At 41.5% G+C, this 21,148-nt stretch overlaps 1 protein-coding gene across 2 annotated transcripts; it reads left to right on the plus strand.

The window, feature by feature from the left end:
• Nucleotides 1–1,775: 1,775 nt before the first annotated feature.
• Nucleotides 1,776–20,305, plus strand: med14 (mediator complex subunit 14). 2 transcript variants are annotated; one of them, XM_051959013.1, is made up of 29 exons: nucleotides 1,776–2,264; nucleotides 2,737–2,763; nucleotides 2,881–2,986; nucleotides 3,121–3,294; nucleotides 3,423–3,552; nucleotides 4,007–4,135; nucleotides 4,302–4,409; nucleotides 5,293–5,425; nucleotides 5,592–5,742; nucleotides 5,835–5,946; nucleotides 6,292–6,417; nucleotides 6,663–6,741; nucleotides 7,015–7,174; nucleotides 7,285–7,479; nucleotides 8,238–8,372; nucleotides 8,486–8,562; nucleotides 8,672–8,832; nucleotides 9,702–9,848; nucleotides 10,243–10,487; nucleotides 11,908–12,177; nucleotides 13,262–13,517; nucleotides 14,007–14,129; nucleotides 15,058–15,234; nucleotides 15,497–15,735; nucleotides 17,129–17,308; nucleotides 17,474–17,581; nucleotides 18,022–18,147; nucleotides 18,257–18,446; nucleotides 19,595–20,305. In XM_051959013.1, exons 1-29 carry the CDS (start codon nucleotides 2,089–2,091, stop codon nucleotides 19,666–19,668), a joined length of 4,314 nt encoding a protein of 1,437 aa, XP_051814973.1. In that variant the 5' UTR covers nucleotides 1,776–2,088; the 3' UTR covers nucleotides 19,669–20,305. The 2 variants fall into 2 exon arrangements, with proteins under 2 accessions (XP_051814973.1, XP_051814974.1); XM_051959014.1 differs by lacking the exon at nucleotides 14,007–14,129 and having other exon boundaries at nucleotides 1,777–2,264.
• The last annotated feature ends 843 nt before the right edge of the window (nucleotides 20,306–21,148 follow it).

Consider the following 21,148-nt stretch of genomic DNA (forward strand, 5'->3'; position numbering starts at 1 on the left):
GCATTTCCCATACCACTGACGGCTATAAGTCAAGTCACTGGAATCTAGATAGCACATTTAAACCAACAACTGTAGTGCCACAGTGCTTTCTAGTATAAAAAATAATGTTTGTATCAACCAAACAAGTTTAAGGTGGTATTTAATATGAGTTACCATTTTAGTTTGCATATTAAGGATTGAACACCATGCAAAAAATATGTACAATATAAATTTACCTGAATATGTTACACATTAAAGTTAACAACCAAGAGTATGATTAATTATGGACAATTTTACTAATGTTAATATTAAGGCTAAAAGACCTTGACTGATTTAGAACTAAATGTACTGACCTACAAAATGTACAGGAAAGCCCAGTTAACCCAAAGAGTCCATGAATTCCCCACAAAAGAGATTTCTTAATCTTTTTTTTTAAAAAAAATTGGTCTTTAAAGTTTTTTTTTATTTAATACTAAGGTTACACATTGCTACAGGGTAATAACTTTGGCAACTGATCCTTGGTTATAGCTCAGGTCACATAGTATTCATCTGACAGGAGAGGTATGTTCTGCTTTCTGTGACCATTTACAGTAAACAGGAAACCGATCTCACATGGTTGTTCCCTTATTTTTCCAGTGAACACCAAACTCCTATACCTGGCTAGTCAATATGTACTAAAAGACTGTCACTCACTTGTCCGAGGACGTTAACTCTAATTATTCTGCTGCTTAATACACACAATCCTACACAACAGTCCTGTATTCTTGCTCTTCTGATCTGCCCTTTTAGATTCAGGCATAATACAAATACAAACAGTACATGAAGGACTAATCAATTTGTAGAAAAGTTAAAATTCTAACATATTTTGACCTAACATATTGTGTTATCTCCTGGGATTTAAATTTTCAGAGAAACCTGACCAAGATGATACTATTAGAAATGGTAGAATTTCATAGTATTGTTATCAGATCTTGTAAACATTTGAATTGTCAAGCAAAAATTAGAAGTATGTTATTGTTTAATGAGTGAATAAGTCAATAAACTAACCATATGCTATTGTCTATATTACATATATCGTGCCACTGGTGAGAACTTGTAGCATTGTGATAATTTTGTTTATAGTTGCAATTATTAATCGATTCATTGATAAGTTGTCAACTATTGAATTAATCGCCAGGTGGTAATCAATTTGAGTATTTTTCTTTAAACAACAAAGGTTTCAATTCCATTATTCCAGCTTAATGAATGTAAATATTTTCCAGTTTTTTTTTTTTTACTGCACTATGACAATAAACTGAATGTCTTTGGGTTGTGGACAAAATAAGACATTAGAGGACATGACAACAGCAGCCGGGTGACATTGCCTCTGTCTAGAATGTATTACAGTAACGAACGGCTTTTATATATTATCCTGCTGCACATTTCAGGTTGTTTACACAACATACTGTGGAATTTTCAACATTCCCAGGCAAATAATTTGCACATTCCTGCATTATCTGTACACATGTCACAATGAAATAACATCGTAAACACTTCAATTACTTTATAATAGCTTTGATTTGCTACATTTCAATTAGATAGATATAGATAGATATTTTTATTATATCTATGTTTTTTCCTAACGTACTGTGTCACCTGTTACCAGGGTAACAGACTAGAGAATATTGACTGCTACAAGCTATCTTGCTAAGCTAATCGTGTAACATACAGGCAACACACGTATTATTGTCGCAAACGTGACATTAAACAAATACTTGTGTCCCACAGCCACCACAGACTGGGAGACGTTCAGGAATCTCACTCCTCAGAACTCCTTTCTGGGTTTTCTCTCCCACCGCTCCTAGGGTAATCAGCCCCGACAGCAAAGATGGCGGCTCCGCGGCGTTGAGTCTTCTCCGTAATGGGTTACCAAATTGTGTGCATTTGCTGAGTTTTCTGCTGAACGAGGATACCAAGTCCACTCCGAGAGACGCTTCTAGTTAAGAAAATGTTGTGAGACTGCTCGGAAAGTCTTTTCCAAAGGGAGTTAGCGACCACAGCCCGATAGTTTTCCGTTGTAGCCCTGGGTGTGCATCGACGCAGCTAACTAATCGTTAGCGTCATTGTAAAATGGCTCCGGTGCAGATTGGGTCAGATGGACAGCTCGTCCCACTTGGAGGTCCGGTGGTTTCGGGACCACAGCCGCCGCCACCTGGGGCACCGGCCACACAGGGGGTCCGGTTGAGCTTGCTTATTGAGTTCCTTCTCCAGAGGACCTACCATGAAATCACCCTGCTGGCGGAACTGTAAGTCACATATTGGCATTGTAGGCCTCATTCAGACATTACTAGGAGAACTGGCGGGCTAACAAGCTAACGTTGGTAAACTCAGAGGATCGTCTTCTTTAATACTCTAAAATACATCTTTTGTGGCTCAGACACTTGGGACCACTAACTTGGTTTTCGCATGCACGATAGATAGCAGTTGCATAGATAACTACTATTATTATCCATGGCATCCAGGTAAACAACACCAAATGTCTGAATCAGACTTTTCACATTGACTACTGATTTTTTTTAGTCAAGATAACTACTTGTGTGAAACTATATTTTTGTTTGTTGTCTTAAATATGGTGCTTTTATCTTTTTTTTGTTTAAAGAAAAGATACTCTACTCAATGCAGGGGTGCAGATAGTTCGCTACTAAATCTGTTGTGCTGTGGCTCTACTTGGAGGGTGTAGGAAATATGATAATATAAAATTCTACATTGTTGTTCCAGGCTTCCCAGAAAAACCGACATGGAGAGGTATGTGTCTATAAATTTAATTCATTATTCTGTTGTTTTCTCACTCAATAAGCCACTTATTCAGCCAGGTAGTTTTGCTTTAGAATAAATTTTATTTAACTGTTGATCCTTTTTCAGAAAAATTGAGATCGTCCAGTTCGCCAGTCGCACCAGGCAGCTGTTTGTGCGTCTCCTCGCCCTGGTCAAGTGGGCAAGCAACGCAGGGAAAGTTGAGAAGTGTGCGGTATGTTGTTTGCATTTTACTGATATTGCTGTGGTTTGATGGATTTTCATAATGAACCTGCAAATTGCTATGAGTTCATCAGAGTGCAAAATCAACTTACTCTTCCCACTCTCCCACGGTGTCCATGGTAACAGATGATCTCCAGCTTCTTGGATCAGCAGACCATCCTGTTTGTGGACACGGCTGATAGGCTGGCATCGCTGGCCAGAGATGCCCTGGTGCATGCTCGTTTGCCCAGCTTTGCCATCCCCTTTGCCATCGATGTGCTCACCACGGGGTCATACCCACGCTTGCCCACCTGCATAAGAGTGAGTGTTAAACTACCTTTGCTGTTTTCTTCTAGTAATGGACTGGTACGTGGTGATGGAAAATTCAGCATTCTGTTTTGTACGTTTGGTATGTGAGAGCACAATTGTTTCTGTGTCTGCTCGTGTAGGATAAGATAATTCCTCCAGACCCCATTACAAAGGTCGAGAAGCTGACCACCCTGAACCAGCTGAATCAGATTCTGCGACACCGCCTCGTCACCACAGACTTGCCACCCCAACTAGCGAATCTCACAGTTGGTGAGCAGTTTGTCTAAACCCTCTCTAGTATGTTTTAAAGGTGGAGTATGTGAGTCTAATCTAATTTAATACTTTTTTTGTAAGATTCAGCAAATGTCGCCTCACTAACCTCTAGTCGGCTGCTCTGTGTGTGTGCTGAATAAAAATCCAGTGTTGGTACACAGGAGTGTTTTGGTAAAAGTGAAACTAACAAAGTAGCTTTAACCAGTCCACACAACACCCTTCCGGCATGTCCTGTGCATGTTTGCGATCATGTTGTATTCTTGCATAGGATGGGAGGGGGAGCAGACACGTTTGGAAAGATCGCAGTGATAATTTCACATGCTAGCTTTCAGTAGATGCTAACTAGAATTTTAGCTCCACCTTTAACTGAAAGCAACACTTCCACAGTTTGTTTTTAACATTACTGAGAAGATCTTACCTGTTTATTTTGCTTGTGTGTATATTTGTGTAGCTAATGGGCGTGTAAAGTTTCGTGTGGAAGGAGAGTTTGAAGCCACCTTGACCGTGATGGGAGATGACCCTGACATTCCCTGGAGACTTCTGAAGTTGGAGATTCTGGTGGAAGACAAAGAAACTGGAGGTAAGGCATGCCCTCTTCCAGCTTGGCTTCCCATCATAGAAACTAACCATTACAAGCTGATTAACCGTATACTTCAGTGCTAATGTTTCCCTCTCCATCTTGGTTTGTCTTTCTGTCACCCCGTTCCCACGGTCCATCTATTCCCCCTCCCACTCCGGACTGACAGATGGGCGAGCCTTGGTCCACAGTTTGCAGGTGAACTTCATCCACGAATTGGTCCAGGCACGTCTTTGTGCAGATGAAAAGCCCCTACAGGACATGTACAACTGCTTGCGTATCCTTTGTTGTGATTTGTTTATCCACATACTTGCAAGCATTTTGTTAATGTCCTGCCTGCAACCACTTGGCTTTTATCCCAGTCTGCTCTGAACTACTGCAGTAGGGCAGGGGTGTGTGTCGGAGCATATAGAGTATTGACTGGTCAAGCAGACAAGTGCAGCATTCCAATGAGAAACACAGCTGCAGAATTGCATCCTTCTTAGCCCCCCTTCATGAATTCTCAAATGCACACAACAGCTTTTTGTTAATGACAAGGAAATGGCAGCACTGTTTTTCCTATAACCAGTCACCCAGCAGGTCATGTGAGGTTTATTTAACTCTTAATGGGGATGTTTGCTTTCACACATGTTGATATTCTAGCAAAACACTGATTCATTCTTACTTTAATCATGCCCTCATTTGTTGAAAATAGAGATAAGTTGCATATTGAACTAAATGCAAGTTTGTAATCTTGTCAACATCAAAACCAATTAAGCTAACCTTTGCTTTGTCACGCAGTAATCACAGCACAGAGGATTTTTCCCGGCTTGTCAATCAGAGAAAGACTCAAGTCTTTCGTGGCTTTCATGCAAAGAAAGAAACGACTGCTCGTTAGCATTCATGCTACCCTCATAGTCCTTAATCATGCATGCGAGCTGAGCACAACTGTGCTAATCACAATGCTAATCAGTACATCTCTGCTCTGCCTTTCCCCCGCCACCATGTCAAAGAGCAGTCTGTGTGAGGCACAAACACCCCTTTTACTAATGGAGTGTGTCGTGAGGATATGTGTGTGAGTGTGTTCTGAATTTAAATGGGAAGATGTCCATAATACTTTACCTCTGTTCACCTTGACCAGTATTTTCCCACACTGTTTTCTTTAACCGAGTTGTTTCCAGACTCCTTCTGTCTGTCCCTGCAGCTAGAGGTGCTACACTCTCAGACACTGATGCTGATCAGAGAGCGCTGGGGAGACCTGGTGCAAGAAGAGAGATATGTGCCTGCAAAATACCTCACACTCACTGTCTGGAAGTAAGACTCTGTGAAGTGTCCTCACATATAAGGACATGAATACTGTGTTCTCAGCAAGCTTTTAAACCAGCAAAATTAAAAGATTAGTGAAGGTTCACAATGGCAGAATGCCTTCGTGCAGTTTTCATTCTCTCCTCACTGTTGTCTTCTCACTTTTTTCCTCTAGCCAACAAGTTCTGGGTAGGAAAACGGGTACAGCGTCAGTACATAAAGTCACTATCAAGATTGATGAATCAGACGGATCTAAGCCATTACAAATATCCCATGAGCCTCCTCTCCCTGCCTGCGACTCTAAATTGATGGAGAGAGCTATGAAGGTAATGCGCACAAATATTGTGAATTGTTTTTTAATGTAATATGAAGTTGGCGCTAGAATCCTGTAATGTGTTTTCTCTCTTTTGTTTTTTAGATTGATCACCTATCAGTGGAGAAACTTTTGATTGACAGCGTGCACGCCCGATCCCATCAGAAGCTGCAGGAGCTGAAGGCCATTCTAAAGACCAGCAATCCCAGTGACAACTGTATGTAATCATACCTCTTTTGTTTTCACTGAAAAATTAAAACCTTCTTAGATATTTATGTAGCAAAGCCATTGAAACCTCTTTAGTCTCCTATGAACTACAACCATTGTCTTGCGTTAGTGTTATTTGAATGCAGAAGGCATCATTTCAACCTTGAAAAAATTCTAATGGGATGATTTTTTGTGTTCCTATCTGCGATGAATTACATGTTCAAAACTCCAATTAGCTCTTAGAGATGTTCACGCTTCCCACATTGTCCTTCTGTCAACTAATATTTGTAACCACGCTTTTGAGTCATTTGCAGCATCGAAAAGACATGCTTAAGTGTGTTCTTGTTTGTTTCAGCATTCATCGAGACTGCTTTACCCACACTGGTTATTCCAATCCTTGAGCCCTGTGGTCGTTCGGAGTGCCTACACATTTTTGTAGATCTGCACTCTGGCATGTTCCAACCCATGCTGTATGGACTAGGTAAGCAGGAGCAAATATTCACCCAGAACTGTTTTTACTGTTTTATGTATGTTGATTTTGTTGGTTCTAGTTAGGTTCTTGTCTAATGTGTGTATATACGGCTTTGGTTTTGTATAATCCAAATGGAAATAACTGTTTTTTTTGGTGCTTTGGCTCAGATGAATTCACTCCGTAATTTATTTATGTATTCTGCTGTTTCTGTTTTTTGTGCTCAGCTCTAACAAGTTGTTGTGTTCTCTCTGTAGATCAGTCCATGCTGGATGACATTGAAAAGACCATCAACGATGATATGAAGCGCATCATAACTTGGCTTCAACAACTGAAGTAAGGCCACCTCAGATAAATAAAAACAATAAATAAATATTCACAGTTAAGGGTTGAAAGTGTGTGTGTGTGTGTGTGTAGCTAGTAAAGAAGATCAAAGAGTCAACAGTAGGAGACAGATTGTCACATTTGACTAATTGCAGTTAGTAGCAACGCTTGCTGAGAGAGTCTAGCGCTACTGAACAGTGTTAAGGGAGTGAGTACGAGCCATGAACCTTGCACTCTTTGCAGTGCAGCTTTCACGAAGGCTGACTCTTTTTCTCTCTCTGCCAGGTTCTGGTTGGGAGAGCAGCGCTGTCGACAGTCTGTGAAACACCTTCCCACTGTGTGTACTGATGTCCTTCACCTCTCCAACTCGGCTTCTCACCCCATTGGCAGCTTGTCCAAACACAAACTCTTCATCAAGCTGACACGTCTTCCACAGTACTACATTGTGAGTTCTGTTGCTAAAAAAGGCTGAACTGAATCCTTGGAAGAAAATGTCTGTCATTTTCTTTCCCTTCACCTTACTCACATTTTTCTTTGTTTTCCTTTTTTTTGTAGGTGGTGGAAATGCTTGAAGTGCCAAGCAGTCCCACAGCATTGCAGTATAAGTACTCCTTCCTGTCAGTGTCTCAGTTGGAGGGAGAGGACGGGCCCATGTGTGCTCAGCTTCTGCAGCATTTCAAGCCCAACCTCGAACACCTTGTCCAAGATCCTACAACAGGGAGAGGGGTCCGACCTGGGACTAAGAGAAAGGTAGTTTTACGGATATCTTTCATCATACACACCTTAATATTTGTTCAGGTGCTAATGTTTGTGATGCTAGATTAGGAGTTTGACATTTTGGGTGGGCAAAATGTAAAATTTTCTGACCACACTGAGATGCAAGATACTGACTTATAATATAGACATAATGATTCAGATTTAATATTCCTACTTCGTATTGTCAGCAACAGTATCGCTTAACTATTAATTGGACTTTTGGCCATTCGTGTCGTCTTCCTCATGTGTGATAGGACATTTTTAGTAAAACGTATAACGTAGAGAACATAGAACAGGATGAGGTAAAACACCAGGAAGGACCAAGAAAGGAGGGAGATCAAAGAAATGGCATGAACAACAATGAGGAAGAAGAGGAGGTAGAGGAAGATACAGCTGATCGAGACAAGGGAACCAATCAGAATCAGTAGAAATGTAGGATGGGTGTGAACATTGAGCAGTTGCAGTGCCTTTTTTCACCTTTCTGTATAGCCAGTTAGGTCTTTCTTTCTCTTGATTCCCAGAGGAATAAAACCAGCATCCATTCAGAATTCCAGTTAGGAAAATAGGGATATCCTGCTTGGAAGATGGGAATGCTATTCCAAACACTGTGGGGTTGGAATTGATCAGCTTCCACTGTGTAAAAGGATGCGACTTATGGGGCGCAATGGGGATATATTCTGTATATACAGCTGGATATGTACATCCAAATAAATGTCTTCTCAACATGTTTTTTGGTCTCTGCTGCTCTGTAGAGTCCAGGAGAACAGGTGGACCCAGAGCCAAAGAAGCCTAAACGGTCTGGAGAAATTTGTGCCTTTAACAAAGAACTGGCTCACCTTGTAGCGATGTGTGATACCAACATGCCTTTTATTGGCCTCAGAACAGAGGTACGTCGCCCTTAGATAGTCTAAATCGTTTTAGTGTGTATTGAATAAAAAACATACCAGTGTGGGGTTTCATGACTGTCACTACATCTGTCTTTTTGTCCATCTTTGAACAGCTGTCCAACATGGAGATTGCTAATCAGGGAGTCCAAGTGGAGGGAGACGGCAGCAGTCATGCAATACGTCTGCTTAAGTACGACACAAACATATAAACATGCATTTATGCGGAAAAAATCCTTCTGTTCGAAGTGTAAAAGCTGTAAAGCATTTTGAGTCCACAGTGTGTTGGTTTTATTTTGCAGGATTCCTGCCTGTAAAGGTGTAGGAGAGGAAACCAGGAGAGCCTTAGATCGTTCTCTACTGGACTGCACCTTCCGGCTTCAAGGCAGGAATAATAGGACCTGGGTGGCTGAGCTGGTGCTGGCCAACTGCCCTCTTAACAGCACACACAGCAAAGAGCAAGGTACACACCATTTAAAGTGTCATTTATTTACTTTGGGTGCGGCATAGCTCAGTGGGTAGAGTGGCCGTCTCGCAACCGGAGGGTTGCGGTTCGATCCCCCGGCCCGTCATGCTCATGTCGAGGTGACCCTGAGCAAGACACTTAACCCCTAATTGCTCCTGGTGGGTCGTGGTTAGTGCTTTGCATGGCAGCTTCCACCATCAGTGTGTGAATGGGTGAATGTGATGTATCATGTAAAGCGCTTTGGATAAAAGCGCTATATAAATACAACCATTTACCATCCACAATAGTTGAATTTATTTTTGAAAGAGTGTTATGTCCAGCGTAGACGGCAAAAACATCAGATATAGGAACTGCATCTTAAAATGACGGCCACAAATTAAGAACTGAATAAAGCCACACATGCCCAGGTCTCGGTACTAGCAGTGGGGTGATCTTTCTTTTGCTGTTGCCACTCCGAGACTCTGGAACGCACTTCAACTGGAACCTCATGTTCTCACCGACCTGTCGCTATTCAAGTCCACACTAAAAAGTGGCTTATTCAGATGTGCCTTTGACTCCTAGCACTGTTTTATTGTCATGTTGTCCCAGCATGCCTTATTTAAATGATACCAATTCATCTGTGCTGCATTTTGGTTTTGTGGTTACCAAATTGTATTGTTTTGTGTTATCATGCTGATGGAAAGCCCTTTGGTCTTCTTTTATGTTGTTGTAAAATGCTCTGTAAATACATTTTGATTGATTGAATACAGCATGCCAAGAACAGTCTTCTTTCTTTGAATGTCTTGCAGTAAACATCTAGGGCTCTGCCTTTATGTGAACACGGGAAACGATCTGCATCTGCTTCATTCCTCTGTCCTCTCTTACAGCCACTACGCGGCACGTGTACCTGACCTATGAAAACCCTCTGTCGGAGCCGGTGGGCGGACGGAAGGTTGTTGAGATGTTCCTCAATGACTGGAATGCCATCAGTCAGCTCTACCAGTGTGTTCTCAACTTCTCTCGTGCACTGCCAGGTATGTGCAAATGTTCATCTGAGAAACCAAGACTGCACTTACATGTAAATGAACAATTGTGTTTGTTGTTTAATTGGTGATTTGATCTTAAACTGTTCGCTGTTTTAGTGCATTTTTTGCAGATGTATGGAAATGCATTAACAGGAGAAGTTTTATTCAACGGCTTTTATGATTGTAACTGAAATTAAAATAGAGAATACCAATTGTAACATCACATTTAAAAATCCCACGTGTTCTGTTTGTGAATGTGGGTGAATCGATGTGCATGTAGAAATGTATACACAGGCAGAATTACAGTGTAAGTGGAAGGTCATGTTTAATTCATCAGAGTCTCCAGTGCTGAAAGCAACACACTCATTTAACATTGCTGCACTTCATGACCTCTTCCCTCCAGAGATGCCGTCTTACCTGAGCCTGTTCTCAGAGGTGCGGCTGTATAACTACCGTAAGCTGGTGCTGTGTTACGGCACCACCAAGGGCAGCTCCGTCACCATCCAGTGGAACTCCAACAGCCACCGTTTCCACCTCGCGCTGGGCACCGTGGGGCCGAACTCCGGCTGCTCCAACTGCCATAATATCATCCTCCATCAGCTGCAGGAGATGTTCAACAAGAGCCCAAATGTGATGCAGTTGCTGCAGGTAGACAATAAGCACATGTGCACTTGACACATTTCCATCAACCAATAATTTAAATGTCTTTAAGGATCCTTTTAGATGTTGTAAATTAGCCTTCAAATGTTGAACTAACTGATAAATGGGGAACTGTTTCATTTAATCTTATACAGTCGAAAGTTATCATTTGTTTGAGGCGGCATGGCTCAGTGGGTAGAGTGGCTGTCTTGTAACCGGAAGGTTGCCTGTTCGATCCTCGGCCCGTCGAGCTCATGTCGAGGTGTCGCTGAGCAAGACACCGAACCCCTAATTGCTTCCAGTGGGTCGTGGTTAGTGCCTTGCATGGCAGCTTCCACCATCAGTGTGTGAATGTATGGGTGAATGTGACATATCATGTAGAGCGTTTTGGATAAAATCGCTATATAAATACAACCATTTACCATTTTGTTTGTCTTGAAAATATGATGTATTTCTGAGAGAAACTAAATATATGCCTTAGGTTTGTTACAAGTGAGATAAAAACCCAATGGATGTGATTTGATTGCTTATAACATGCCATGTGGCTTAGTGAGTACAATAATGCTGTATCACTGAGGAGAACTGAACAGCAGAGGAAACCACACACCTCCATCATCTATGCTGAGAGAGCAGGAGGACAAAAATGAACCAGGCCTCAAGCACATTTATTTTCAAGTAAATGCTTAGGAGATAAAGGAAAAATCATCTTAGGGATGCAGGATTTGAGTTTATGAAATGTATTTTTCATTTCGAAGCGACTTTAATATCAGGAGACAATTCAAGCATACTGTCTTACAGCACATGCATCGCAATTCGGATGTGGACGAATCTGAATCGAATTACAAATGTCCAAATTTTGATAATTTAAATCTGTTATTTAAAGTAATACAGAAAGTTCTAAATAAAGTGGAACCAAGACGCGCGGTTCATGTCATCTCTGGGACACAGCTGACGTGTGAAGAGTAAAACAAACCTGGCTGACTGCCACCCACCTCACTGTGAGATCCAAACAGCTACTTTTAACTTAAAAGCAGACGTGTGGAAGCACTTTGACTTCTACAACATCGACGGTGGAAGCGAACTGGACAAGAGCTACGTTAGATGTATAGATGCACTGCTGCATACTCTGGAGCTCAGATGCACCGTTCCATCCCGACGCTGTTTCACCGGCACGGCCATCCTGATGCTCTACGATATACATGAATTAAAGATGCATCAGTTATCGATTCATAATCGAATCATAGCTCCTGAATTATAATTATCGAATCGTGAGATCCCTAAAGATTCCCACCTCTAGCAATAGTATACCAGGTTCTTAAATGTTGGACTGCTTGTCTTTGTTCTTTCTGCTGTGTTTTCCATTTCTCTAGTTTTACTGCAGTGCTTTTAATTCAGTTTCTTGGGTAACATTTCTTTTGTCTTTCTCCAGGTGCTTTCCGACACACAGGCTCCGCTGAATGCTATTAACAAGCTACCGACAGTGCCCATGCTGGGCCTCACCCAGCGCACCAACACTGCCTACCAGTGCTTCTCCATCCTGCCCCAGTCACCCACACACATCCGACTAGCGTTCCGAAACATGTACTGCATCGACATTTACTGCCGCAGCCGCGGAGTGGTGGCCATCAGAGACGGAGCCTACAGTCTCTTTGACAACACTAAGATTGTGGAGGGCTTTTACCCCGCTCCAGGACTCAAGGTACACCAGGATTAGAGGCCTAGCAATAAAGCCGAGTAGCAGATACTATGTGCTACGAGTTTCTCCTGAACTTAAATTCATATTCATAGTGCCACACTAAAAATCTTTCTGCTTACACTTTTCACATGATTCTAAAATAACTAATAATTGTTTCAACCAAAAACTAAGAATTGTGACGCGTTGAAAGCATGAAAGCACTGGACAGCAGGAAGAAACAGTCAGCCTGGCTCTGTCCTAAAGATACGTGTTCACTCGAATCACTAGAATGCATCCCATTCATTGTCTAAGTGAAACGCACTGCAATGCATGCCTCTGGTTGTGGTATGTTTCCAGCTGTGATCCAGTGTGTCTGGATCAAGAAAGAAAGAAACCTTTCTTGTCACAAATAGATTTTTCCAGCACTGTAAAATGTTGTTTTTGCATATCCCAATTGGAGTCAGAGCACAGGGTCAGCCATGGTACGGCGCCCTCTAGAGCAGAAACGGTGAAGGGCCTTGCTCAAGAGCCCGACAGTGGCTGCATCGGAGTTTGAACCTCTGAGAAACCTAACTAGACTGATTCAGCGACTGCACAGCTTATTTCTCTCCTCAGATGCTGATAAATACTTTTTGCTGAGCTGTTTCGGTAATAAAAGAGAAAATTTGCGACCAAGCAGGTTTGTTGGTCCGGCTTGAAATCCAGCAACAGACAGCTCCAGAGTCGATGCGTTTGTCCAATCAGGATAGTTGGAGAAAGTCAGCAGGAGTCGAACGGCAGCTACTGGCCTCAAGTGCACTCCCACCTACCGGGAGATTTTCAGATGCGGGAAAAATGCATTTAGTAGACACGTGATGGGTTGAGTGCTGTTTGCAGTTGTTTCAGACATTAAAGTGCTATCAGTCTTTGAATCTGACTCCTGACAAGAAAAGGAAACATCATTTCCCCCAAATGTTTCATTATTTTAGTAAACACAGAAAATTAAAATGAATGGGAGAATAAATTGTATCCTGATCAAGTCATTTAAACCTATTTCGACTGTGATCACTTCTGTGTGCAACTAAAGAATTCCAAAAATGAATTCTTAATCTTTCTCCTCTTTTTCTAGACATTCCTCAACATGTTTGTGGACAGCAATCAGGATGCTCGCAGACGTTCGGTAAACGAAGACGACAACCCGCCGTCGCCCTCGCCGGTGGGTGTAGACGTGATGGAGAGTCTAATAACTCAGCTGCAAACGCCACAGCCACCGCAGACTATGAGAGGGGGAGCGGGAGGCGTTTATCCTCCTCTCACTTCACCGCCACCAAATTACCACGCTAATGTCGCTCCCTCACCCTCCATGATGCCCACCCAGTCACCAGGTAATGGGATGTGGTGTGCTTTGGCGTGCGTCTAACGATGTGTGAGTGAATGTCACCCTGTGTTGTTTGTGTCATCTGGGCTTGTTAAGCTGCCATACAGCATGATGAACAGCCAATCATTATTCTACGACTGTATCACATCGCTGTCATCGGCCTCCCTGCTGACTTCTGTATTTGTTGCAAGAGCGAAATGTGTGTGTGTCAGACGAGACCGCGCAACCATGTGTGCCCATTTCAAATTCGTGAAACCACGAGATCAGTTGTGTTTCTCATGCAACATGTACACACCTCGCAGCCAAGAGCGAACAAAGCATGCATTTAGTCGTGCTCCTTCCATTCTCCTCCATCTCAGCCCGCCAGCCAGAGACCACAGCCCTTCTCCCCGGCTTTAGCTCGTGTGCACAGGAGTGAGTGTGAGGTTGTGTGTGAGGACAACTTGTCATCCTTGGAGTCTGATGAGCCCTTTGATGTGTGTATGTGTGTGTGCAGGGAACATCCATGCCTCTGGCTCCCCTAGTGGAGCTCTGAGGGCACCCTCTCCTTTTGGGCCCACCCCATCTCCGTCTTCTCTGGGCATAGCCATGGGTCAGACCAGCTTTGCCAGTCCCCACGGTAAGCCGCTGGCCTGGCGGTAGATCTGCTCTGCTGGGCGGGGGCTGGAACGGGCTGAACTGAACGTCTTCACGAGGCTGCAGGCATTAGCAAGCATCAAACAAATTACTTTTAAAGTGTGGGCACACAATGGTGTATTTCAGGGGTTGTCAAACATGTAGCCCACGGGTCAAAACCGGCCTGCCAGGGGCTCCAATCCGACCCACTGGACAACTTTGTGAAATTTAAAAATTACAGAGAAGAAATTAAATTGCAAGACTGTAAATTTAAAATATTTTCTAGAACTTGACAAGTTGTTTTGATCATTAAGTCAAATCTTAGATTGCTCATTCTTTTGTCATTTTGTGTCTCGTTTTTGTAATCTTTCGTTGCTTTTTGTCTTTTTTCATCTGACATTTTTTGTTTGCCTCTTATTTTTGTTGCTTTGTGTTTCCTTTTATCTCACTTGTGTTTTTTGTCTTATTTTTGTCATTTTGTGTTTTGCTTTATTCATTATTTTGTGTATCGTTTTTGTCGTTTAGCGTTTTTATTATGTTGCTACTTTTGTTTGTATTTTTTTGTCCTTTTGTTTCTCACTTTTGTCATTTTTTGTGTCATTTTTGACTTGTTTCCGTATTGTTCTGGTCTCATTTTTGTAATTTTGTTTCTTGTTTTTGACATTTTGTGTCCTGTTTTTTTAATTCCTGAAACGTGAACATTTACAAAAAGTACTTTTTTTGCACTAAAAAAGGGAAACATTTGGAGTTATCGTTATTTATCGATTATTGTGCTTTGATTTTACTGGTCTGGCCCACTTGAGATCAGATTGGGCTGAATGTGGCCAGTGAACTAAAGTGAGTTTGACACTCCTGGTGTATTTGTTTGTGTTCATGATTGTATGTTCGGCCTTGCAATGTGGCTGATGACTGGTTCTTCTTCTTCTTCCTAGGTGCTTTGGACCCTAGCTCTCCTTATGCAATGGTGTCTCCCAACAACCGGGGCCAGTGGCCGGGTTCTCCTCAAGTCTCAGGACCTTCTCCTGGGGCGAGGATCCCCGGCATGTCCCCTGGTAACCCTTCACTGCACTCGCCTATTCCTGACCCTCATTCTCCACGTGCTGGGACCAGTAAGTGCCGCTTTGTCAGTGTTGCCTCGTTTTATTTTTTTTTATTCAAACGATAATGGAGTGTTGCCATCGACACTGACACAGATACTAGATGTGCTGATTTTTTTTAAAACATCAACATATTATTTTGTTGACTCTCAATAAATATCCTACAGACTTATCAGGTAACAAACAAATCTAGGTGTATCTGCAACATGCTCATATCAGTGTTTCTTTACAGCCTCGTCATTTTTCTACATGTCTCTGTCTGTTTTTGATTTAGGTTCACAAGTCATGCCTACCAGTATGCCTCCACCCCGCAAGCTACCTCAGCGCCCCTGGGCCGCCTCCATTCCGACCATCCTCACCCACAATGCTTTGCATGTGCTTCTGCTCCCCTCACCCACTCCCTGCTTGGTGCCAGGCCTGGCGGGAAGCTACCTCTGCTCGCCGCTGGAGCGCTTTCTGGGTTCAGTTATCATGAGAAGGCACCTCCAGAGGATCATCCAGCAGGAGCCCAATGTGAGTTTTATTCCAATCCTCTAGGAAAATCAATGCAGGATATTTTGGCCACATTTCAAATTGCTTTTTAAATGTATATTTTTACTTTAAGTGAAATAAATACTGGGTGTCCTCGGGTTACGACGTCCTCGGCCTACAGCGTTTCATCTGAACTGGTTATGTGGAACTAGTTGGTGAGCGGAGCGGATGAATACGTCATCATGCGGCGCTATAAGATGGCTTTGTGTCCAACTATTTAAAAACTGCTTGCAAAATGAATTGTGAGTTGTAGCAAACTTGACTTCTTTACTGTGGCTCTTGATGCACATTACAGACAGGGTGAAAACTGCAACAAAAACAGAAAAAAACAACATAAATACATGTAAATAAATCCTTTTAACTTCACCAGTAAGTCCAAAAATCAAGTTAATGACTTAGGCATTGCATCTGTGGCGTTTACAAAATAGCGGGCAGGAAGTGACCACTGTCAACAGACAACTTCAAAATAAAGGCTTTTTCAAAATAAAAGTACATTGATAATTCTGCATTAAGGGCAATGCACCATGGAAGTGAAATTAGATTTAACAAAACGCTCTGAGCAGAAACACTGACAAACATCAGCATTATTAGATCAAGTTGAAAAAACAGAAAACATATTCTGCTATCTTCCAGTAAAGTGATTCATACGTACGTGAAAGTTGTTGGTATTCATGGCTTTTATGAAGGACTGATCGATGTTGTGATGCACGGAAAGACATTTTCACCGGAGTTCCGACTTACAGTGAAAATCAACTTTTATCAATCTTTAGGAACAGAACTCTGATGTAAATCGAGGACCTGCAGGGCGAATTTCCTCGATTACCAGCTTAATTGTTCCCCAGATCCCTCTGGGCTGCAGGAACCCGTTAGATGCAGAGCTGGTTCAGTGATTCTCTGATGATTAATAATAATAAGTAAAAATCATAATTTGGACAGCTTGGTGAATGTAACTGAAGACTTCTGGATCAGTTTGGTCATTTTGAGGCTAATTTTGGTCATTTTGTGTCAGAATGTGTTTAATTTTGATCAGTTTACATCTTTTGGTCCGTTTTTAATCAAGTTGCATCTTTTCCTGTTTTTTTTTTAAGCTATTTTTGTCATTTGTTTCTGTTTCTGCAAGTATGCATAAAAATGGGACATACTACTTTATCGTGCCTGAAGCTGCTGGCAGCTCAAGTTTGTTTATACGAGACACGACGACATATGTGACGGAACTGAGCAGAAGATTGTGGCTCAGAATGTCCCACAAACTACATTTAGCACAGTTTGTAGTGGGAAATACTAAATATTTTTCCTGCATAGTGTATAGTATGGCAGTGTGGATGACACGTCACACCGTCCAGTAACCACTACTTCTGTCTCACATCTCCTCCAGTTATCCATTTTGAACTCCAACGAGCCGGGCGTGATCATGTTCAAGACGGATGTGCTCAAGTGCCGGGTGGCTCTGAACCCAAAGAACTACCAAACACTGCAGCTCAAAGTCACTCCAGAAAACGCAGGTCCCTGGTCCCAGGAGGAGCTTCAGGTGCTGGAGAGGTTCTTTGAGACTCGCGTAAGTGGAAGCAGCGTTCACTTTGTCTCAAATGTGGAAAACTTGGGATGTTGTGTTGTGCTTTCATTAAAAGTTATTTTACAGAATGGTGACTTTACGGCCACTTATTGGAGCATACACTCATCTTACTATCATCAATCTGTCTTCTGTTGTCCTTCTGTCCAGGTCGCTGGTCCTCCCTTTAAATACAACACTCTGAATGCCTTCACAAAGCTGCTGGGGGCACCCACTCACATCCTGAGGGACTGTGTGCGCATCATGAAGCTGGAACTGGTGAGACGCTGTAGCGCTTGTTGAGTTATGATTGTTTGTGTGGGAATGTTGTGGCTTCCTGTTTCTGTTGGGAATGGTTTTGTTTTTGTGGAAACCATATGAAAATAACTTGGCAGTATTTCTTAGCTGTTAAATGACAACAGTAGCTCAGTACAGTACACCATCTGCCCTGGCATGAAGTGCATGTTTGTGCTTTTGTGTATCATTAAGCCACTTAGTGTTTAAAGGCGCCATTTGAATTAATTTACCTTACTCTTGCTCTGAGACTGATAAAAAGAGCAGTTCACACATCTTCTGTATAGAATGTTCTCTGCAATTTTGCACTGTATGTTTTTTCTTATTTGTTTTCGTACTGCTTTTATACTTTTTCTTTTGGAGCTGCTGTAACGGTGAACTTAAGTATCTCAATAAATCGTATCTTATCTCGTTTCTCCCTGCAGTTCCCTGACCAAGCTGGGCAGTTGAAGTGGAACGTCCAGTTCTGTCTCACCATCCCTCCCAGCGCTCCGCCCATCGCTCCTCCTGGAACCATCGCTGTGGTGCTCAAGTCCAAGATGCTTTTCTTTGTGAGTCTCAGCAGCGCCTCGCCTTGTGCAGCCAACACACGAGTCAAAACAAACCTGTGATTGTCTGAATCAACCTGACGCTGTGCGTTTGCTCTGATTTGCCCCCCAGCTGCAGCTGACTCAGCGTATCCCGGTGCCCCAGGAGCCGGTGAGCATCATTGTGCCCATCGTGTACGACATGGCCACGGGCCTCACCCAGCAGGCCGACATCCCCAGACAGCACAGCTCCTCCGGTGCTGCAGCACTCATGGTTTCTAACATCCTGAAACGGTTCAACGAGCTACACCCGGCCAGACAGGGTGAGACTCCCAGCTGCTCATCACTGAATAGTTTAGATCAAACTCACGTCAGTTCAGGTTCCACATTCAGCCCAGTTTGCTCTCCAGTGGACCGGACCAGTAAAATCACAGCATAATAACCTATAAGTAAACACAACTACAAATAACTCCCTTTGTTTTAGTGCAAAAAGCTGTAATTATGAAAAGGTTCACATTTCAGGAATTATCTTTTTACAAAACATCATGAACAATGTGAAACTTCTCAAGAAAAAGAAGTTCAATTTCAAAAGCATTTATCCTCATTTTATCATTTTCACATTACAACTTCCAGATCACAGTTATCTAGAGACAAAACTGTTAGTCGCAGGTATCTGGAACTGAACATTATAGTATTTTACATTTAAAAAGACAAAAAAAACAAAAACGAGACAGAATATTACAAAAACGAGACAAAAAATGAAAGAAGTGAGAAACTAAATGACAAAAAATGAAACAAAGGATTCAAAACAAAACAAAAAGAGCGAAAAACTTCAACAAAAATGTTACAGAGTGACAAAAAAAGGACAAATGAGACAAAAAATTACACAAAGGTGAAACAAAATGACAAAGGTGAAACAAAGCAACAAATAAAGCAAAAAACAAAACGGCATAAGACAAAAACACAAGTGAGACAAAAAGGAAACAACAAAAACATGAGACAAAAAAGATGAAAAACAACCAAAACAAGACAAAATATTACAAAAATGAGACACAGAATGACAAAAAATTAAACAAATGATGCGAAACGGAGCAAAAAAGAGATGAAAATTCGATGAAAGAGTAAAAAGCGACCAAAAATTGGAAACAGATGAGACAGAAAAAGGAACAAAATGACAAAAACATGAGATGAACGACAAAAATCAGACACAAGACCAAAAAACAACAAAAACACGACAAAATATGACAAAAATGAGACACAAAAAGCCAAAAGAACAATGAACAATCTAGAATAGAATAGAATATGCTTTATGATCAAAACAACTTGTCATGCTCTAGAAATTCTTTCAAATTCATAGTTTTACTAATTTACAATCTGCAGGGAATGTCTTCTCTGGCACCAGCTGAATGTTCTGTTTTGTTCCTAAGACTTTAATGCAAACGTTGCCTGACTGAATATTTTCTTCTCCCAGGTGAGTGCACCATATTTTCATCTGTTCATGAGCTGATGGCCAGCCTCACGCTGCCTCCTGGAACCCGTCAGTGAAAATCCAGATCCAGTCATGAAGCTGGAATCCCTTTAAAACAGAGGAAGGACGGACGGACAGCTGTGGTCCTCGCATGTGTCCTCTATGTTTAATTCACTGGATGCATAATTATTGATCTGAAAGGGAGTGAAATGTGTACAGTCATGGACCACATCTTTATTCTTGATAGCAGCAGACAAAGCAGATCTGAACAAGGACAGCGTTGGATGAAAAAGGATATAAATGTTATTTTTTTCCCACCGGGTGGAAACAAGATTATCTATTGAAATTAAGGTTGTTTACTAAAATATGTACATTGTTGTATATTTGAGTGTTGAAGAGAATCAGGTGAGTTAGAGTTTTGCTAGAGCCTTCATGTCTTCTGTTTTGTTTCTTTTTTTTTTTTAAAGCCAGACTGATCTTGTAGTATCAGGAGATATATTCCTTAGCGCACTATTTAACTGTCTTCTCGCCTTTACTTTGTCGATACCTCTGCATTTTTTGTTTCAAACTTTCACTTTGGATACTGTAAAACTGTGATGAACTTTATAAGCCAGTCGTATTTTATTAAGACCCATTTTGAATCCTGATTGGAGACCTCTTGTCTGACTTTGCTATTTAATAAACCCACGGTTGGTTTCTGCTTTGAGAATCTTCCACTGGCGATGCTGAACTGGTCATTTACTGAATTAAAACCAGCAGAAACACGCAGATACAATCAACAGTCACACTTCTGGCTATTAGGGATGTCAGATACTGGCTTTTTGTCCAACTCTCAATTTCTGATTCCGATATCAACAGATACTGATATATGTGGGCTATTTAGCGAATTGCTTGTTTTATAGCCTGATTTAAATCCTTTGGACCCATGCAGATACAGATTTTCTTGGGCAGTTACCGTACTATTGACCCACTCTGTCGGTCAAACTAAAAAACAAACAAAAAAACATGCAGTCACTAATTTTGATCATTTTATATTGTACATCTGTTGACATTATTTTGTTAAAATCAGTCTTTACTTTGATACGAAAGAGTCATATTTTCGTAAATGCTTGCTGACTCAGACTCTCAAGATTCAGTGGAAATTGGAAATATTTGGAATAATGTCTCAGAAGATAAGCCTTGAGTAATCCAGCACGGGAGACATTTGCATTGTTATAGCTGCAAAGATAATGCCAACATTTTTGAAAAAGTAGTACAAAAATAATAAAAAAGAAAAATAATACAAGATATACAAAAGTACTGATTATAAGAGTAATATTATTGCACAGATTCTTTCATAAATGGAAATGTTGACATAAGTATGAAGATTACACAAGTTATCTAGATTGCACAGATTTTATTTCAACACAAAAATACCTGTGGAGAAATTGTCGTCTTAGCATATGTGCACAGAATGATATTGCACAGGATAATATTTCAAAAGTACAGAACATTCATATTTTACAGAATAAATCAGCAGGACGAATCGCAGCATAAAACACAATAAATGTCGTTTGT

The sequence above is a fragment of the Acanthochromis polyacanthus genome, chromosome 14 (genome assembly GCF_021347895.1).
Source record: "Acanthochromis polyacanthus isolate Apoly-LR-REF ecotype Palm Island chromosome 14, KAUST_Apoly_ChrSc, whole genome shotgun sequence".
NCBI classification, from domain to species: domain Eukaryota; kingdom Metazoa; phylum Chordata; class Actinopteri; family Pomacentridae; genus Acanthochromis; species Acanthochromis polyacanthus.

What these genes read in the sequence shown, in the direction of transcription:
- med14 (XM_051959013.1), top strand. Translation starts at nt 2,089, where the DNA reads ATGGCTCCGGTGCAGATTGGGTCAGATGGACAGCTCGTCCCACTTGGA. An exon ending in GGAAGACAAAGAAACTGGAG is followed by an intron (nt 4,136 to 4,301) that starts GTAAGGCATGCC and finishes CCGGACTGACAG; the next exon opens with ATGGGCGAGCCTTGGTCCAC. An exon ending in GTCTTCCACAGTACTACATT is followed by an intron (nt 7,175 to 7,284) that starts GTGAGTTCTGTT and finishes TTTTTTTTGTAG; the next exon opens with GTGGTGGAAATGCTTGAAGT.